General features: G+C 33.8%; 1 protein-coding gene across 15 annotated transcripts in view; it reads right to left on the bottom strand.

Moving 5' to 3' along the window:
- LOC149786326 (androglobin-like) overlaps positions 1-20,614 on the bottom strand; it is a 303,462-nt gene that overhangs the window by 71,005 nt on the left and 211,843 nt on the right. For all 15 annotated transcript variants that reach the window (XM_089976736.1, XM_089976732.1, XM_089976733.1 and 12 more), the window contains 6 exons: positions 17,469-17,505; positions 14,609-14,788; positions 8,410-8,563; positions 6,643-6,757; positions 3,536-3,703; positions 2,064-2,205 (listed from right to left, as the gene is read on the bottom strand). In XM_089976736.1, coding sequence (XP_089832862.1) covers positions 2,064-2,205; positions 3,536-3,703; positions 6,643-6,757; positions 8,410-8,563; positions 14,609-14,788; positions 17,469-17,505 — 796 coding nt within the window. The remainder of the gene's footprint in view (positions 1-2,063; positions 2,206-3,535; positions 3,704-6,642; positions 6,758-8,409; positions 8,564-14,608; positions 14,789-17,468; positions 17,506-20,614) is intronic.

Here is a 20,614-nt window from a genome sequence, read left to right as displayed (position 1 = left end):
AACATGTAAAAAGTTTATTCATAGATCGAGCAGGGCTTCACCGATGTCACAAACTGCAAATTTTTGTCCTTATTGGTGACAAAATGTACCATCTGGCGATTTGTTTTTTAATTGGCGACACTGATGGCTGTTTAAACTTGTATATAAAACTATTGGTTTGGAGTGGAGAAATTCAGAGGCCCCATGAAGGAAAGCCTCAAACTTGATATAAAATGCACTGAAATTTATCTATTGTTACATAATCAAAATATTTGTCCACATTGTCAAACCATCTTAACAGTGCATCGTTATATCATAATCCGCTTATGTTGACATCTAGCATGAGTACTGTATGTTGTGAGATATCTGTTTCTGTTAGTGGAGATCAACTGGATGAGGCATTATCTCATAATCTATCTTCCGCTTGATTTTTGGCTGTCTGCTAGTAATTAATATATTTACATACACTGACATCTGTATGTGGATGGTAAGTAAAATTCCTCTTCTTTTCGCTCAGAATTAAATCCTTCAGAACACTCATATTTTCTGTAGTAAACCCTGTCATCAGACCAGAACACCTGCGTCTGTTGACCCTTTTTAAAATTTCTGATGCATGCGTGGAAGGCAGCATCTCTCTGCTACCAAAAAGGTAAAAAAAAAAAAAATAAAAAAAAAAAAAAGATCTTACATGTTGGTCTATTCAAAAGGCAGGGAGGAACAGTAACTACAATTAACCAAATGATGTCCAATTACCTTTGAAGCACTGACTGTTATGAAAACATATATAGCAACTGAAGAAAAAAAATCAGTCTCATTCGTGCAGTACAATTATCTGATGATGGCGCCACAATAAGAAACGGGCATTTGTTTGGTTCTCCAAAGCTGTCCTTTAGTGGTGACTTCAATAATGCAGGCACCCTTCATTAAAGAAAGCCGACTACAATCTTCAATAAAAACAAAGAACCTTTCTTTAAAGGAAGTCAGTACCAAACTTAAATAAAAGCAATGGAATCTGATGGATTGTTTCATTTTCAAATATGACTGGAACACGTTTACTGTGCTGTGAAAGTTTCCTTTTTGCAGGAAAAAAGTTTATGATTACAAGCACTACCAACAGCAGCTTAAAACACAAACTAACTTTTACTGACTTGGGACGTACTAAAAAGTAAATGTGCTTCATCATTCGTTACATGATTATGCTCTTTTTTCCACTGAATTCAGACCTATATGACCTGTGACAAAAGTATTGAATATTTTAAATGTGTGTGTGTGCATATTTCCAATGGAATTACGTGTATTGTGGATTCAATGATTCATGGGTGAGTACACAGTGTTGATACTCCATTCATGCTATACATTAGACATGTATGTAAGGAAAGAGAAAAAAAGAAAAAAGAGAAAAATAAAAGAGAAAAATAAAAAATGAAGAAAAAAAATGCATCAATTTAAGATGGTAACTGTGCCAATGAAGCACATATTTTTGCGCCCACATTTATTACCTACCACCCCCCCCAAATTTATTGGGGTACATGCATCCTTTTCTTCAGCTAACTGACCTGATTGCTTATAACATAGTTCAGTCTATAACATGGTCAGGTTCTATGGCTTCCAACTACCATTTTATAGCGGAGTCACACTGTATATATATATATATATATATATATATATATATATATATATATATACACACACACACACCTCAAAATACCATTAAAATGAGCCATAAAAGTGTATCATGTTACATGGAGGTCACCTCATACTGGGGTACTTTATGCATAGTGAGACTATTGTGTAATATAATGGGATCCACAACTATACCTGCCTTAGAGAGGGACTAAACTATACAAAAGCACCTTATAGTGAGGTATATATATATATATATATATATATATATATATATATATATATATATATATATATATAAAATTCTTTTTCTATCAGAACTGATGCAGAAATAATCAGAATTAATTTTTCTTCTTTTCCTTTCTGTAATGAGGTTAATCAATGTTAAACTTAGCATATAACAATTTGAAGAAATCTTGAAACACATGTTAAAGTTTCTGAATTGCAGGATTTTGCCTTACCAGGTCGACTGCCAGTTGTAATGCCCAGGATATTCTTGCTCGTAGCATCAAAATTAAATGCTCTCCAAGCAAATGCTATGTCTGGATTGACTATGTCTCTCAGCACTTTTCTCAGGCAGGCATACAATGCGTCATTAAACACCTACAATTTTAAATGGACAATTTAATTACTAAAGGAAAATGAATTAAATCTGATTTCATCTTGAAACTAAATATTACTTATTTTATATACATCAACATAAAAATTCTGCGTACTTAACAATGCAGACTGAACTACATTATTACATGGGATTACAACAGAATTGTCAGAGATCTTATTGATATAAGGTCACACATCAAGTTTGATCAAGGTCTGTTCAGAAATAAAGTCTCTAGCATGATAAGAATCAATCAGATGTCAGATCATCTTGTTTATAAGCTAACTGTCATTATTATTAAAATCACTCAAGACCTTATGTATACTGATACTGATATCAAGATTTGTTAAAACTGAACCAGATGTAAAATCTCTACTGGTAACAATAAATCGCTGATGCACAGACAATACACAACTAATATAGCAAGACGTAATGTTCAGCAGCTATACTGTACAAGTTCATCTGGTTCATCTCAATGTGCAAGAAAATATAAAAAAGTCTGAGCAGTTGAAAATAAATGACATTACTTCGTAGATGGCAAAAGTGACTGATAAAACTAAAGGAGAATAAATAAATATTAATGCCATTTGAAACGATTAAATGTGTAAGCAACCCACAAACTTTGGTGAAGGTAAATGGTTGAGAACTGAAATTTTTTGCCTAAAACACTATTCATTTTTCAGCCAGTGATGTTTACCATTTAACTTTTGACCCTAAAGTGATGGCAGGGTAAGAAGTCGAATTAAATTTAAAATATGAGGGATTTTTTAGTTACTTTTCAAGACTTTAAATTTTATCTGACATTCAAGGCAAAGCAACTGCAAGATTAACTCCATGGTGAGCTTAATACGTATTAAACATTTGACTAGGTATCAGATGACAAAATAAAATGATGGGATGTCTATAATTTGCATAATTCATGTGGTTTCTCAACTACCTGGTTAGCCCAACAAAAACCAGATGCAAAACAGCATTTTTGTGGGGGTTTGGTAAAAACTGTTCATTATTTAAGTAAATTTTTATAATTGTTTTATTTATTTAGGTTTCCTTCATTTTTTTAGGCTTTTTAGGTTTCTATGGTCAAAATTAAATTTTAGGTTTTGCAAGGTTTTTGAGGTTTGCTTCCGACCCTGCAACAGGCCTACTCATGAAGAAGATAACAACCTAATTACTCGGCAGGAAAAATAGAGATGTAAATCTTTTACATTTTGGATATACTCCATGCCCAATAGAAACTAATTCACAAAGAGTTTATCCCAATGGCATGGCCCTAATAATTTTGTTGTATTAGATCAAAAAACAAATTCTTATTATTTTGAAATCTTGGAGTATTACCTGGAAGTGATGTTGCTTTGACATCAATTTGTCATTAAAATACGGGCAGTGATAGCTGACAAGTTCATCCCATGCCTGTTTGAAGGCCTCTGTATCGTGAAAATTGCTGATACATTTTCCAATGCTGTTCATCACTTGTGTAGCATTATCAACAAAGCGGCAGCTTTCCTGCAGAAAATAATGGAGAAAATGTAGAAAATGTTTTATATGCTAAGTAACCCTTCAAGTAGCTTGTCATGGCATAAGTTGTGTTGTCAGCAAAAGTCCCATAACACTTGTCACAACATATGCTGTTTTTCAGGCAAGCAACTGTTTACAAATCAGGTTATTTCAGCTGGACCTAAATTGTTTCAAAAGTTAAATTCTTTGGTACATAGGGTCTGGAACAACTATTCAGCCATAGTTTTGCCATGCATTTAAAAAAAAGGTTCCACAAAAATTTGGTTAAACTCACACTACCTTGAAAACTAAAAATGGCCAACATTCAACATGATTCATCTCATGACGATGCTTTCACTAGGCAAATTCTGGCTGATGACAGCAAAGACAACAATAATGAGTTATTAAGTAGATGAGATTATTGGAGTTGGGAAAGTGTCCAAACTGAAGTTGAATATGAATGTGATATCATGCTAGTTGAAAAAAAAAGACAACATTCTGGTCAACCAGCTAATGAGCAGTATTTCAAAATTAAATGTAGAAATGGAGAATATCAATCCAAGTGTTATTTAAGGCTATTTCTGGAAGAGGATTTCTTGCAAATGATCATAAATCAAACACATCCTTATGCAGCTCAGCGAGTAAATACTATTGAGTCTAGTGGATTTCACTGACAACAGCCACATGAGAAAATGGAAGTCTGTCACACCTGGTGAATTGGTTATGGTGCGTCAACCCTGACATTGAGTTTTACTGTGCAGTTAATATGTGATATCAAACCCATTCATCAGTAATAAAAATGAGTATATGTTTCTCAACATTATGATCAAGCATCATGGGAAGAGGTACTGAACTCAAATGGTGACCCTGTGCAAGCTTAGAGGACATGAGACAACAGACTCATACTGGAATAGATAACTATAAAATTGCAATGTTTTGTGAGCATTTATAACAAACTTTATGGGGTGTAACTTACTTGTGGTACTTATAGGCAGGACACTAATCCATTGTTATCTATTCTAAACATATGATTTTCACAATTTTACATAAAGCTGTAACAGATATACTTGTAATTTGCTTGCAAAATAGCTCTGCATAAATTTAATTTGGCATGTCACTGATTATTAAGTACTCAAAGTTTATAAAAATTAGTTGTGATTCATAACATCTGACTTCATTATGTACTGAATCGAGGTATAACAAGAAGAACCCAGAATTCTATGAATGTGTGTTCAGGTGGCAGAGATGGGGTGGCATCAGAAGGGAATAAAGAAAATGCCAATCAGACATCTAGTAAGAATTTTACTACCTACTAATTTATATCACAATCAGGATTAAGACAGTCCTAAACTCAAAAAAAATTAATTTATGAACACTGGGTTATGATCTCTATGTTTCTGAAACAGAAATGAATTATTTTTATCTGTTTGTTAGCTTGGCTGATGTATTGAGTACTTTCAGGGAAAAGAAACATTCATGACAAAACATTGCAAGCTGTGAAATGATTGTGCTATATCCAAATTCATATAATAAAATAGTACCTTATACCAGGGTTCCCCCTGTAAGTTGGATGCAATATTCTGTTGCTTTTTATCATAGACTCAACAGAAACTTCCCTTTTCCAATGTATTCATGAAGTTTATAAAAATTTAGTGTGGGGAAACAAGCATAGTAGATTTATCATGTGGAACCTAAATAAACAATTCTAGCTCCTGTGCCCTTGACTTTTGACCTCTACTCAAGTGTTAACTACCAGTATAGTAAAATGATAATTGGCTCCAGGAAACTTTACTTGCTGAAACCAGTATAATTACAAAGTTGGCTCAAGTGACCATGACCTTTCACCTTGCTGCCTCAGAATCAATTGGGAGTTGCCCATGCCCAAGTATAGTGTACCTTTTATGTTTGACAAAACTTTGGCCAAGGACACTTGACTTTACATGCAGAAAGGAAAATCGCATTTTCAGATCTAGTGACCTTGACCATGGATCTAGCAGCACCAATAGGCTCTATCCATGGGTACGCCGTATGAGGCTCAAGAAAAATAAAAACACAGCAAACTAAAACCATCTTGTCTACTGATGGAAGAATGGGGAGGGAGACATAATTATATCATCCTCAACATCAGGCAAGGGGACAAAAATATGTTCATTAAACATGAATGCTAATCCATGTCATCTCAATATGAAACTTAGGTGGCGCTCTACAATATCTTATTTTGCAAAGGGTTAAAATTTTAAAGAAAAAGAATTTGCCTGGGTTTCCTCACTGGTTATATTGGCTATTTAAAAAAGACATTGTATATCTTAGGTATTGTTCAAAGAACTTTTAATTCCCTTTATTATGGTATATGATTGATGGGTGTAATATGGATTATAGAATATACAGCTTGGCCTTACTCGAGATGTGCACTTTTGAAAAAACTGCTATCTCCACTTGGTCATTTTCACTTCCTGAACTTCAGAGGTAAATTGTATTTTAAAAAAAGAGCCGATAACTTTTTTCATTTTATTTATTTGGTAATTTATCCAATGCACTTTCAGAAGTTGGTATTGTCTAGTCTGGCAAAATTCATTTTCCCTATTTAATAGCTGCAAAGGATAGTGTACTTTAGACTAATTCAGGCTGATTTTTTAGCACAAGGGAGCAGTCATTTTAGTTAGCAGTGTCTTTAGATCATGTACGATTTTCAAAAGTACAATATCCAAAGAAATGTCAGCCACATTACATCAAAGTAGCATAGATGTGTGCCAACATTCTCTCCACTGTGCATGTTTTAAATGCAAACAACTTCATCGTACATATGTCACTCTCTCAAAAGTACATAAAAACTGGTGACTGCCCCCTTAACCAAATGAATGTACCAACAAGGATAACTCTGAAACTACATTTATATGCCCCTTCTACATTCAGGGAGAGGAATGAAAATGGGTAAACAATTGTGATACCTTGGTAAGCTGTGCCATGACTGTTTCTTCATCTCCAAATACAAACTGAACTGTGGAACACAGGTGCACATGGTAACCAAGTGGGGCAGACATCATGAACTTCAACACATGGCGCCTGCAAAACAAGCAAGGCAATAAGTCTACTAATCATAGTCTTATCATTAAGCATGGTCTTAACATCAGGCATATCAGGCATGAACTTATCACCAAGAATGGTTTTATCATTACACATGGTCTTATCTTAAGCATGGTCTATCAAGCATTAACTTATCAAGAATGGTCTTATCATCAGGCATGAACTTATCACCAAGCATGGTCTTATCATTGAGCATAGTCGATCAAGCATGAACTTATCAAGAATGGTCTTATCATTAAGTATGGTCTATCAAGCATGAACTTATCAAGAATGGTCTTATCATTAAGTATGGTCTTGTCAGGCATTATCTTATCATAAAAGACTGGTCTTATCATGGTTTATCGTTAAGCTAGACCTCATCATTAAGGATCGTCTTATCATCAGGCACTGACTCATCATCAAGAATGGTCTTATCATTAAGCAGGGTCTTATCATCAAGCAGGGTCTTATCATCAAACATGGTCTTATTATCAAGAATGGTCTTATCATCATTCTTATTTAACATAAAAAGATGTAAGTCAGCTTTCTTGAGGTAGAAGAAAAAAAAAGCTTTTTCTGTTTTAAAATTTCTTTTAAAAACAATCCATCATTCATAGGCTGCTGAGGAAAAATCAATTATCTCGTATTTTTTGATTTGAGGAAATCAATGGTGGTTTTTACTATAGCAAATTGAGTTTCTGCAAGCAGTTGAACTACAAAAAAAAATCATTCGATCATCAAATATACATGTGTGATCTTGATCGTATTCATTGTTAAAATTTACAAATCAGTAAACATTTTTCAGGAAACTAACAAACCATAGTGTTGCAAAATTTTGACTTGTCAGATTGCACACTGCCACTTTTACATTGGAATCAAACTTTGCACAATCTAGTTACTGTAATTCAATTTTCCCTGTGCTATTCATTTCTAAAACATACACAATAATATTGCATTTGCAAAACTTACTGGAACTTCTTCTATGGCTCAACATGGCAAATCCCCACACATTTTAATATACATCTCCCACCCCAACCAATTACTTTCTCTGGATCATAACCCAAGGGTCCTTGACCCCTTTTATCAGGACTGTAACCCAGGGATCTCATGCCCCCACCATATGCTCTTTTCTGGACCATAACCCAGGAGTCTTAACCCCCTTTCTCAGGTCTGCAACCTAGGGATCTTAAGTCCTCACCATGTGCCCTAATTCGGATCATGAGCCAGGTGTCTTAATCCAAAATTCATTGCATATAGCATGCATCTTCTTGCTACAACTGTATATGCATAATTTGGTTTTACAAATACATTATTAAAAAATGTCCTGTAATTTCAAATTCTTTGTAATGACCTAAAACTTTCTCCCAGAGACCCCAGGGGACTGACCCAAAAATCATACCACTCAGCAGATTGTTACCTTTGTAAAAGGTTTTATGTGTTTCCACCCACCAGTTCTGGAGGAGACACGAAACAGATGGACACATAGAAAGTGTCACAATACCACCCCCACACTCCAGCCAATGCATGAGGATAAATAGCTATAAATTTAGTTGGTTTTTACAAAACCTATTTAATTCTGCAAAATTTGTTTGACATAATAGGAAATTGTTCATTGTATAAATTAGTGGCTTCTCAAAGTTGTTTGACAGTACCCTGCTGGAAGACAGAGAACTGCTGCTTTTATGGCAGTTGTTCTGATACGCAAAATAGGCTGTCCAGTAACCAGACTCTTCCAAGAGTAGGGCTCAGCAACAAGAGTTCCAGGGTTAACCACAGGTGGTGCTGCCTGATCTCGACCAACTGAACCTACAATTAGACAAAATAAATAGTAAAATAGCTAGATGTATTTGTTTTGGTTTACTTGCAATCATTATTTTCTGAGACTAGCTTCAGTATCTAAGTTGAAAAAAATATATTTAATATATTAAATGAAAGCACTTTCCACTGCAACAGCAGAAGGCATTAATTTAGCATGTGATACAAATAAGAAGCTTTGTAACCTGAATTACTTTTTCCAATCAGAAGTCGTATCCTAGTTTTCATCATCATGGAAACAAGATATGGTACCTGAAGAACCTGACAGAGACACAAAATCAATGCACCCCTCACATCATGGGTCCATTTCTGAGTTTTGCCACATGTAGGGGTAAAATTACCATTTTTTCTAACCACTGAACATCACCTCTTGCAAACATTTAAGCCATAATAAACTTATTGCTACAATTTGCTGTAATGAGCATATAACTAGAAACCTGTGGCGGGAAAGCACATTGTTACAACTTGTTCTAAGGAGCACATTGTTACAACGTGTATAAAGCACACTGTTACAACTTGTTCTAAGGAGCACATTGTTACAACGTGTATAAAGCACATTGTTACAACTTGTGATAAAGCACACTGTTACAACTTGTTCTAAAAAAGCATATACTTACAACTTGTTCTAAAGAGCATATTGTTACAACTTGTGGCAAGAAGGCCTTTTAGAAAATGTTGTTATAAGCATATTGTTAAAACCAGTTATAAAGAACATATTGTTACAACTTGCTGTAATAAGAATTTTGTTACAACTTCTTCAGACATTTTTACAGCACATTGTAATAAGCGTATTGCTACAATTTGCTGAAATGAGCATACTGTTAACGCTTGTTTTAAAGATCATATTTTTACAACTTGTTTTAAAGATGATATTGTTACAACATGCTTTACAAATGACACAACAAATTTAAACTTCAGTTAGCTTTGCTATGTCTAAAAGAAACATATATACATGTAAATACAATTGTGAAATCATTACTAAATACTGAGATTATCATAATTACTTATGTACCATTTCTAACTGCAAACAACATAGACCCTAATCATGTACAACGACTCCAGAGCAGGTTTTTTTCTGTGTTTGTTTTACTGATTAGTCTTAAGAAACTGCACACACCCAGACTTGCCAGCACATTGTGACAGCAGTTATCAGCTGGATGTGACTTGTATGCATGTGTAAGACAGGTGCAACTGTACACAACCTAGACACAAGCTTATCAGTATTAGCTGTCTGACTGTACACAACCTTGACACAAGCTTATCAGTATTAGCTGTCTGAATGTACATAACCTAGACACAAGCTTATCAGTATTAGCTGTCTGCTGTCTGACTGTACTCAACCTAGACACAAGCTTATCAGTATTAGCTCTCTGACTGTACAACCTAGACACAAGCTTATCAGTATTAGCTGTCTGACTGTACACAACCTAGACACAAGCTTATCAGTATTAGCTGTCTGACTGTACACAACCTAGACACAAGCTTATCAGTATTAGCTCTCTGACTGTACAACCTAGACACAAGCTTATCAGTATTAGCTGTCTGACTGTACACAACCTAGACACAAGCTTATCAGTATTAGCTGTCTGACTGTACACAACCTAGACACAAGCTTATCAGTATTAGCTGTCTGACTGTACACAACCTAGACACAAGCTTATCAGTATTAGCTGTCTGACTGTACACAACCTAGACACAAGCTTATCAGTATTAGCTGTCTGACTGTACACAACCTAGACACAAGCTTATTAGTATTAGCTGTCTGACTGTAATAGGCAGCAGAAGGATCCGTGCATATTCTGACCTTGCTGGAACTATATTTATTTCAGAAACTTTGTCAAATCCAAATACAAAGAATTTCATGGAATCTATAGAAAACATTAGCCTACTGTCTCCAAAAACAGTAACAAAAAAAGTTAACTATAATTTGGATGCTGTTACAAAGAAATGTACATACAAGTAATAAATCTGACAGAATCATTTGTTACTGGAAAATAAAGCAAGGAAATAAACAAAGATAATGGAAAAGGTTGTGATTTGTATAGACTATTTAAAACTTCTTTTATAAAGCGATCTTTCAAATAAGAACATTTGGGACAATCAAAAAAGATAGTGTTTTTGTTATCTTATTTTACCACAGAACAATACTTATTGTTAGATACATGATTCAAACAATAATTTGTAATTTAAACTACTACACTCTGATCTTTGCCCAGCATCCGAACACCAATGAAACATTAGCAGGAAGGAATTTCTTTTTCTTATTTCAAGTAGGCTTTGAAATTATGTAATGAAGAAATAGTTATTTAGCTCTACACATAAAAGATTCTATGTCTGAATTGTGGAGGTACAAAATTTTGTATTAAATAACGCCAAACTGAATACATTATGCAACTGCAGTGCTGTGTTTCTGTTGTCTGCAGATGGGTTTATGTATACAAACACAGATATAAGAAATTGGCAGTGTTCCTATCTATCACACTGTATTTTCTAAAATTATTCATACTCTCATTTTTTGTATGCCAAGAATCCATCAAAGAAATTTATTTAGGTGAGAAAACTTTTTTCTCATCTCATAAAATGTTTTCAGTCTGCAAGTACTTCAAAAATTCTAACTAATATTTTAAGCTTAAATATTTGGTACCTCCAAAATGAAATAATAAAACAGTAAAAATGACAGACAATAACATGAATTAAAAATGACAGAATACTAATAGAAAAGATACAGAATGTGAGCTGAAGTGGGTTTTAAAAATTGGTGAAAATGAAATCTAAAAACTTAAGGAAAGCATTGACATAAAAAAAGAACAAAAGCAGCAAGAAGATTCATGACTTTTCAGCTGTGGCAAAAATTATTATTTTACAGCTAAAAGGATTTAAAAATGATACAGCAATTATGATGCAATAATATTCATATATAAACCAAAATCAGTCATATCATCTCATAAATGTGAGATAAATTGCAATGTTCTCATTATCAAACTAAAAGTAATGCAAAAAGAACATATAACTGCCAAATACATACAGATATTATATACTACTGACAAAATAAAATTGCCAAATATGTACAGATATTATACACTACTGACAAAATAAAATTGCCAAATATGTGCAGATATAATACACTACTGACAAAATAAAATTGCCAAATATATACAGATATTATACACTACTGACAAAATAGAACTGATGCTTGACAATAAAGAACTGAAAAATATATGAGATACAGAAAACATTTAACACCTATGCTGGACTCACCCTCAACTTGTGACAGAGAAATCTCATCTGATATGGCATGAGAAATGATAAATAACAGCATGAGACAAAAAGGACAGTAGTTAAATAACTCGTTTACAAAAAAATCTGGAATCATGTTACTTTGTCAGAGATTACAAGGGAATTAACCCTTTATCAATTTTTACAGACCAAAAGTTAAACTGTTTTGTTTTTTCAAGAATTCTAACACTTGTCAAACTTGTACACACAACATGAACTAGATAACGGTACAATTTTAAAAAATTATATAATATCTCATTTTCGACCTATGCCTTACGGTATTTGTTGTATAAAATTTTACTATACAATACCATTTCCAGTGCTAGAACAATGCAGTCATCCCCGACTATAATGCTATTCAAGAAGGCCTTAAATCTCCAGTGTCATATGCCTTATAGTGGGGTATGTCACATGCGTAATAGAAGTTAACCAGTATAATGGAATCCATGACAAGCACCAAGTCATGTTAAAGCAAAAGTAAATATCAATAATTGTACAATATTGCTACATGTATTTAACAATTTTCAACATAAGATTTAATGATGTAACAAGATGAGCATCATATGTAGTAAGATAGTGTCCTATATAATGAGATGGTGTCTTATGTAACAAGAGGATAGTACCCTATGTAACAAGACAAGCATCATAATATGTAATAAGATAGTGTCCTATTTAATGAGAAAATAGTGTCCTATACAATGAGAATGTAAGTGTCTTAAGTAACAAGAAGATAGCATCCTATGTAACAAGATAAGCATCATATGTAATAAGATAGTGTCCTATATAATGAAAAAATTGTTTCCTATACAACGAGATGGTAAGTGTCCTATGTAAGACAAACATAGTATCCTATGTAACAAGAGGATAGTACCCTATGTAACAAGCGGATAGTGTCCTGTGTAACGTGAGGAAAATGTCCTATGTAATGAGAAGATAGTGTTATATGTAATGAGAAAATAGTGTCCTATTCAATGAGATGGTGTCTTATGTAACAAGAAGATAGTACCCTATGTAACAAGACAAGCATCATATGTAATAAGATAGTGTACTATTTAATGAAAAAATAGTTTCCTATACAACGAGATGGTAAGTGTCCTATGTAAGACAAACATAGTATCCTATGTAACAAGAGGATAGTACCCTATCTAACAAGCGGATAGTGTCCTGTGTAACATGTGGAAAATGTCCTATGTAATGTTGTTGATGTTGTTGTTGTAGGGTTTAACGCCATTTTTCAGCACACGATAAGCTATACATGGCGGCCAGTATTAATGGTGGAGGAAGAACCCGGGGATCCCCAGAAAGAACCACTGACTCTCGAGAAGCTATTGGCAAGATTTCTCACATAACCACATTGGCCAATTCTGAGACTCGAACCCATGCAGACAGAGGTGAGATGGCAGTGATCCATAACGGAAAGTGCTTTAGACCACTCAGCCACTCAGGGCCCCTGCTATATAATGAGAAGATAGTGTTATATGTAATGAGATGACAAGTGCCCTATTTAATATTAGTTTGTATTTTGCTAGTAAAGGTGTGAAGAAAATCTGAATATTTGGCAGATCTTTTATTCCCAGCTTATTCACAATTAAATATTTGCAATAGTTAAAATTTGATAATTTTTCTCCATATAACATGTTAATATTTACCTCTTTTATGCCTATTTTGGATATCATATCGTCAGATAGCTCCATTTCCTGAATTACTACAAGTTTATTATCAATTGGATTAGTAAAACTTATGAAGATCTGAATGAAAAAACTGATGTATCCACTTCAGAAGTCACTGCTTGGACCCTTGCAAACTTTTTTTTTAAAATCTGGGACCTTCTAGAATTTTTTTTAGTTTAAGTTAAGCCACATAGAAAGCTAATACAACAAATTTTAAAAACATCAAAGCCTTTTGCAGCTGGTTGTCAGTAACCATCTTCAAGAACCTACAAAATTTTCTCAATTTCGAAATCTGAATGATGGGGTAATTGATTTGAGTTTGAGAGTACTGGGATTGGCCTTACTTCTGAGGTACATTCATCAGATGGCTTGCTCTGCATCATCACTTTTACTTTCTGAACTACTGAGGCATATTATAAAAATTGACAAGCCAGTAACTTTTTTAATGTTTTTGATATTTTAAAAATTTAACGAGTGCACTTTCAGAAAATACTAAAAGCCTACACTGTGAAAGCTCATTTCTGTATTTAAAAACAGGCAAAGTCAATGCACTTTGTGTTATTTCAAATTCATTTACTGAGCACAGTGAAGCAGTCATTTTCATGAACTGTCTGCTTCAGACTGCTCATGGTTTTCCATACAGTGATAAAAAATAACCATTAACCCAAGTAGGTGAAAGTTATACATGCATATGTTATTTTCTCTACACTGTGAGAGTTAAAAAGCAAACAGCCCATTACTCTGTACCTTTCCCCTCATTTGGAATTGCTAATACCGTAGAATGGACCTTCTAATGAAGTGACCCGTACAGAGAAGTTTTAATTATAATTATTTGAAATGCTTTTACTAAGACCAAACTATGTTGCCTGAAGTCTGCTGAGGAGGCCTGGTGAAAGACAGGTTAGTTTATGCAAGAATCACTGTAAAATATGTGGCCTGAAGTCTGCACAGAAGGCCTGATTAAATAGAGGTTTGTTTAGGTGTGGCCTGAATTCTGCTAAGGAGGCCAGGTGAAAGTACAGCTAGTTTAGTGGGAGGAGTCATCATGTAAAATCAACAACAAGATAAATAAAGTATCAACTACACTTACCCTCCAGTACACTGCTACTGGTGAATGTAGTCAATTCCTTGTCCTCCCCTTTGTCTCCTTTCCCACCTTTGATGCTTGTGTGAGATTTCTTTTCTTCCACAGGAAGTGGTGGAGTCTCATGCCAACGAGACAAAGAAGAGAAGGACACAACAATTTCTGTTGGCTGAAGGTTGTCAACAACTTAACAAATATTAAGGAATTTTATCAATTAATCTCATACATAAATCAAGATAAAAAATTTATATTCATTTTTCACATTCAAACTAGGTCAAAACTTGTTTAATTTCCAGCACACCATTTGTCCCTGATAATTAGACAGCTAGAACGTAAACTTAACTGCCACCTTTAAACACCTCTAGATAAATAAAAAACACTGGGGAAAGGTGAGTGTCTCCAAAATAAGCCCAACCTGATTTCAGGCTCTCTAAGTGTAACTGTGTTTGTTCTGTTAAAAGTTTAGAGTTTGCTTCAGATATTAATTAAATAATTTCTTAAAAATGAAATATAAATTACACTTAAATCACATTTTTATGCTTTATTTATTATCTAATTTACTTTTCTTTAGATGTTGCACTAACAACACCTGTTTATCTGTCCCATAATCTGCAGCTTCCCCCTTTGCTGCACCCTATATACTGGCAATAATCACATCCAAAACTTAAGACTGGGACACTCAATAATACATTGTTAAAGCCACAAGCATTGGCATACATTACTGAAAAGATGCAATCCAGCTCAGAATGACCTTTAAATATAGTAGAGTTAAATGAAGAAAAAAAAGTGTAAAGCAATCTCCAGCTCCCCCGTTTTTTTTTATTCCCCACCCCCACACAAACAAATATAAAAATGGTATCACCCTTGGGTCTAATCACTCAGAAAAATAGGTCCAGGTACCAGTTTTAGTTACATATCTGTTTTCTTTTCGTGCTCAGTAAATGTATAGATGGTTATAGGGTGGGGATATCAAGTTTCCAAGTAATGGCCCAGGGTATAAGATAGGTATTGAGATGAACCCTCAAGCCAATATTGTTTGCATTGTGTGTGTGTTTGTGTGTGTGCATGTGTGCAAATAGGGTCATAGGCTGGATATCTCAACAACGTACACTTTATTACTCATGATCTAAGTCCCTGGGGTTTATGGATGAACCCCAGGGCCGATGTTAGTTGCATGTTTAAAGTTGTCTTTTCATGCCTAGTAAGTGTACATATGGTTATAGGACTGAGATTTCAACAGCTTCAGTGTTATTACCCATGGGATACCAAGTCAACGTTAGTAAGAATAGACCCAAGGGAAAAAGTCACTTGTATCTCCAAAATTAAGTGCACATATACATGTAGTTACTGGGTTGGAATCTCAACAGTTTTTAAGTTATAACCAAGAGGTAATAACTGCATACTCCAAGGGCATGACCCAGGGGCCACAACTCAACAACCATGGGGCATGACCCCGGGGTATCTCAGTCTGACATGTGGGTTTATAATCACTCACATCAATTCTCAGACATGCTAGTTTCATAAATTGGACATGTTTTAAATTTATGTTAAACAACCCCCAATAATTAGCTACATTTCAATGGGCTGAATCAAAACTTTAAAACACTGCACATCCATAAATCAAACTCAATTATATATCAAGCTTTGAAGTCTCTATTTTGAATGGTGTACAAGGACACCAAAACACATCCAAATGGGCAGAATAACATTAATCAAAATCTTTTCTTCAAAAAGCATGAGAATTAAACCAAGTTTTGTTATTTGTATGGTATATCAGGTTACATGAGTTCATTTTTACACGACAACTGTGCTGGATATTCCATAAGCTATTTTAGAATGTACAGAAAGAAAACAAGAAAACAATGATGACAGAGACAGCATCAGAGAAAAGACTGGTATAAGTAACTCTTATCATCTGAGAAATTCAAAGCCTTGGACAAAGTCACTGGAAAAAAACATGTTATATTGTGCCTCATTTCACTGTTGTTGTTGTGGGTTTAATACCATTTTTTTAGCACATGATAGGTTATACATGGCAGCAAGTGTGTTTGGTGCAGGAGAAACCCTGGAAAGAACCACTGACACATGGGAAGGAAGCCATTGACATGTCTTCTCATATACCCAAGTTGGCCAAGCCCATGACTCAAAGTCTCACAAACTGAAGTGATCTGCAAAGGTGAACACCTTAGACCACTTGAACACCTGGGGCCTGATTATGTTAACATTCATTTGACATTACAATCATGGTGTTAAAGGTGATGATGATGATGATGATGATGATGATGGTGGTGGTGGTGAAGATGATGATGATGATGATGTAAAAATTAATTTAACATTACAATCATGGTGTTGAAGGTGATGATGATGATGGTGGTGATGATGATGATGATGATGATGATGGTGGTGATGATGTAAACATTCATTTGACATTACAATCATGGTGATGATGATGATAATACTGATAATGATGGTGATCATGATGCAAACATCATACATTACAATCATGGTTTTGATGATGATGATGATGATGATGATGATAATGATGATGGTAATGATGATGCAAACATTCATTTGACATTACACTCATGGTGTTGAAGGTGATGATGATAATAATAATAATAATAATAATAATAATGATGATGATGGTGAAGATAATGCAAAAATCATTTAACATTACAATCATGGTGTGGAAGGTGATGATGATGATGATGATGATGATGATGATGATGATGATGATGAAAACATTCCTTTGACATTATAATCATGATGTTAAAGGTGATGGTGATAATGATGTTGCTCTGATATTAGTTAAAAATTTAAAAATAAAATTATCAATGATAAATTCTTATATTTCTGACAAGGATACATAAATAATGAGGAGCTCTATCATCAACTCCTGAGGCCTGCAAAATAAAATATAAAATAAACTACCAAATGTTTTTATCTATAATATCTATAACTTGATGAAATAAAGCAAGTATTTTGTCTATATGCATTTCTCAAACAAAGCTACCAAAATTAGGCATCCTGGATATCTTTATGATTTATTCTACAACATACTAAATGACATGTCATCACAGTACCCAAACCATTCATGTTTTGAGTTACAAAGCGACTCAGTTAATGGATGTATTATTGTTAACAAATTTTGGGTAGTAAGTAGCCTGTTTGTAAAATGTCAATGCAGAATTAGTTTCAAAAACCCTTGCCAAGATAAGAATAGAGTGGTTAACTTTGAGATTTTGGTTTTGGTTTTTCTTAGAAAAGAATAGCATAGAGCATAAAAACATTAAAGTAATACCAAAAAATATTATCATTCCCATCTGTTATAAAAAAGTCATTTTTAAAGTATCTACCTCTGTTAGTGCTAGATTTGTTACAAGTGACTCAAAGAAATAATGCAAATGCAGACTAACCAATAGTCACAGAATGTTATCAGAATTATGGCAGCACTTGCCACTGAAGTAATAATTACATTCATGTATGACAAAATTATTCAGTGACAAGGACATACTCGAATGTCGTTTTTTTAAACAAAAGACACAACTTTTGAATCCACACATGCATAATTGTACATTCTTGGTTGTGAAAGTAATTATATAATTATACACATGTATATTTCTTGGAGTTCTTATTTCATAAAATATATGAGCTATGCAAAACATGTTTGGATATGAATACAAATGGCGTACTAATACTTTTAGGGCAAAAAATGAATTGCAAATTTACCAAAATGGGCTCGAATGAAAATGATTTAAATTCAACTTGTTGTCTGAAAACCTTCTAACCAAGTATTAACTGTTGAGAAAATTGTATAGCAACATTCTAAAAAATACATAACTTGTTAGGCACATTTTGAAAATGTGTCAATTATGTTTAACTAATGGCATGAACAGAATCTTTAATACAAAATTTAAAAAGTTGTTGAAGTTACAAAATTTATATATGAATAAAGTACAAGGAAAAGCAAAAGCTTAAAAGCATCATGTGCAATACAAATCCACACAAGTAATAAAAAGCACACCACACACCACAGAGTGCTGAGATCTAAAGATTGGAGGAAGGTTGAGGGCAAAGAGTGCAGTGGAAGGGTGAAGTTTGATTGATTGAACTATATATCATAAATTGATTTTGCTACTAACAAGCACGATTTCATGTGTGAAAAGCATAGGTCCAGACTAAAGTAAATCAAACTAAGAAAGTGAACATCAAAACACACTAATATAATCAAAATAGTGATACAAAAAGCAGGTCACGGACACAATAAAAGCACTGCCTTCTTTTCAAAACTGATTTGGAAGAAATCATTAAAAACAAACTTTCATAATTAAGTTTCATCTAAAACAACAATCCAAAAATGGATGAAACTTCCTAAATTTTCTTATAAATTTTGCAATTCTACAAATATGTACCAAAAAAATTTCATAAATGATATTTTTAGGAATTTCTAAAATACAAGCAGAATTTGCAAGAAATACCATGTGTAGATTGAAGTACCTGTAAAAAGACTTTTGACATATCACAAATCAAATAAAAGACTAGAAATAAATATTTTGTGATCTGGCAAAATTATTTAGTAGATATGATTGCATTTTACTTAATAGTGTAGCAATAACTGTTGATCAATAGTATATTTCTGCCATAGCAACCAATCAACCTACCAAGGCTACAAGGTTTCATCTGACATTAGTGGTTACCCAAAAGTTGCCAAGTCTAGCAAAATTTACAAGGTTACTACTACAGTAGTGGTTGGGCAAAAGTTTACAAATCTAACAGATGTTGACATAAGTGACTGCCAAAAATTTACAAATCTAACAGATGTTACCTGTCATTAGTGGCTGCCAAACCTTGACAAGGCCAGCAGATGTTACCTGACATTTGTGGTTGTCCAAAAGTTGACAAAGTCCCAGAAGATATGTAAATTATATAGAATGTATAGCAACTTTGGGCATTGCTACCTCAACAAGTATTTACTGGATATAATTTAAATTATAAAATATGCTTATTTAAAGTCAAAATACATTCATAATTGCCAGAGATAAAACTGGGGGGGGGGGGAGACAGCAGCCGTATAAATGTCAAAATCTGGAAAGGGGGTGAGGGTTACTATCAGACATATATATCTTGACCTTATGATATGTTTGCCAATATTCTGTAAAACTGAAGGGTGGGTTTTCATTGCTTAAATATGGTAATACATTTGGAACATATTTAAAAAAAAAATTAATTTAGGAATATTTCCTTTTGCAAATGAATGTGGGTGGGATTCTCTGTGAAAATTGGAACTATCAATTATGCTGCTTCAATAATACGATGTGATGATGTCAAATCTCATTAATATGACTTCTATTTATAATCTGATTACAACTTTTATTCAATGACCAATGATGGTATAACGAAACTTTCAAAATCTACCAGTTACCTCCCATGCATCCTGCTTTGCCAACAGGATGTTACTGTAATGGCAGCTATTGTCCAATCACTTGATAAAAAAAATCTGTCAATAGCTGTTTATACCTTACTCGAGACATTAAAAAGGTCTAAACACTTTCCCAAATCAGCATATTCCTTTGAATGAAACATGTAAAGAAGTGTTTGAGAATAAACCACCCCCACACCCTCAACTTTTTTTGTATAGGATGCATTTTTGGGTAGCTAAGTGACTCTCCGAAAGACTGAACTGTGTAACCGATCTGGGTTGGCCAAGGCAGGTATCAAACCCCTGACTCATGAATAATGATTTTAGGAGAATTCTCTGCCCACTAAATTAGGATACCTTTATATTGATAATTAGCATTTTCCTCCCTGAAAAAGACCATCATAATTAAAAGAATAGACCAGCAAGTTGTGAAAATTTCATGAAAAGTGGAAATTAAAGTTACATATAAATATTTGTGATTGTGCATGTTATACAGCCAAAACTGCTAAATTGAACCTACTTGGTTGGAAAAACTTTTGCCAGACATCAAACTCTACCTGTAAATGTGCAGTTATAAATATTGACACCTTCCT

This window comes from Sinohyriopsis cumingii, chromosome 12, assembly GCF_028554795.1.
Source record: "Sinohyriopsis cumingii isolate HCF-2022 chromosome 12, ASM2855479v2, whole genome shotgun sequence".
Classification (NCBI taxonomy): Eukaryota; Metazoa; Mollusca; class Bivalvia; order Unionida; family Unionidae; genus Sinohyriopsis; species Sinohyriopsis cumingii.
The sequence above is the reverse complement of the archived record's forward strand: the minus strand, read 5'-3'. Positions and strand labels throughout refer to the sequence as shown.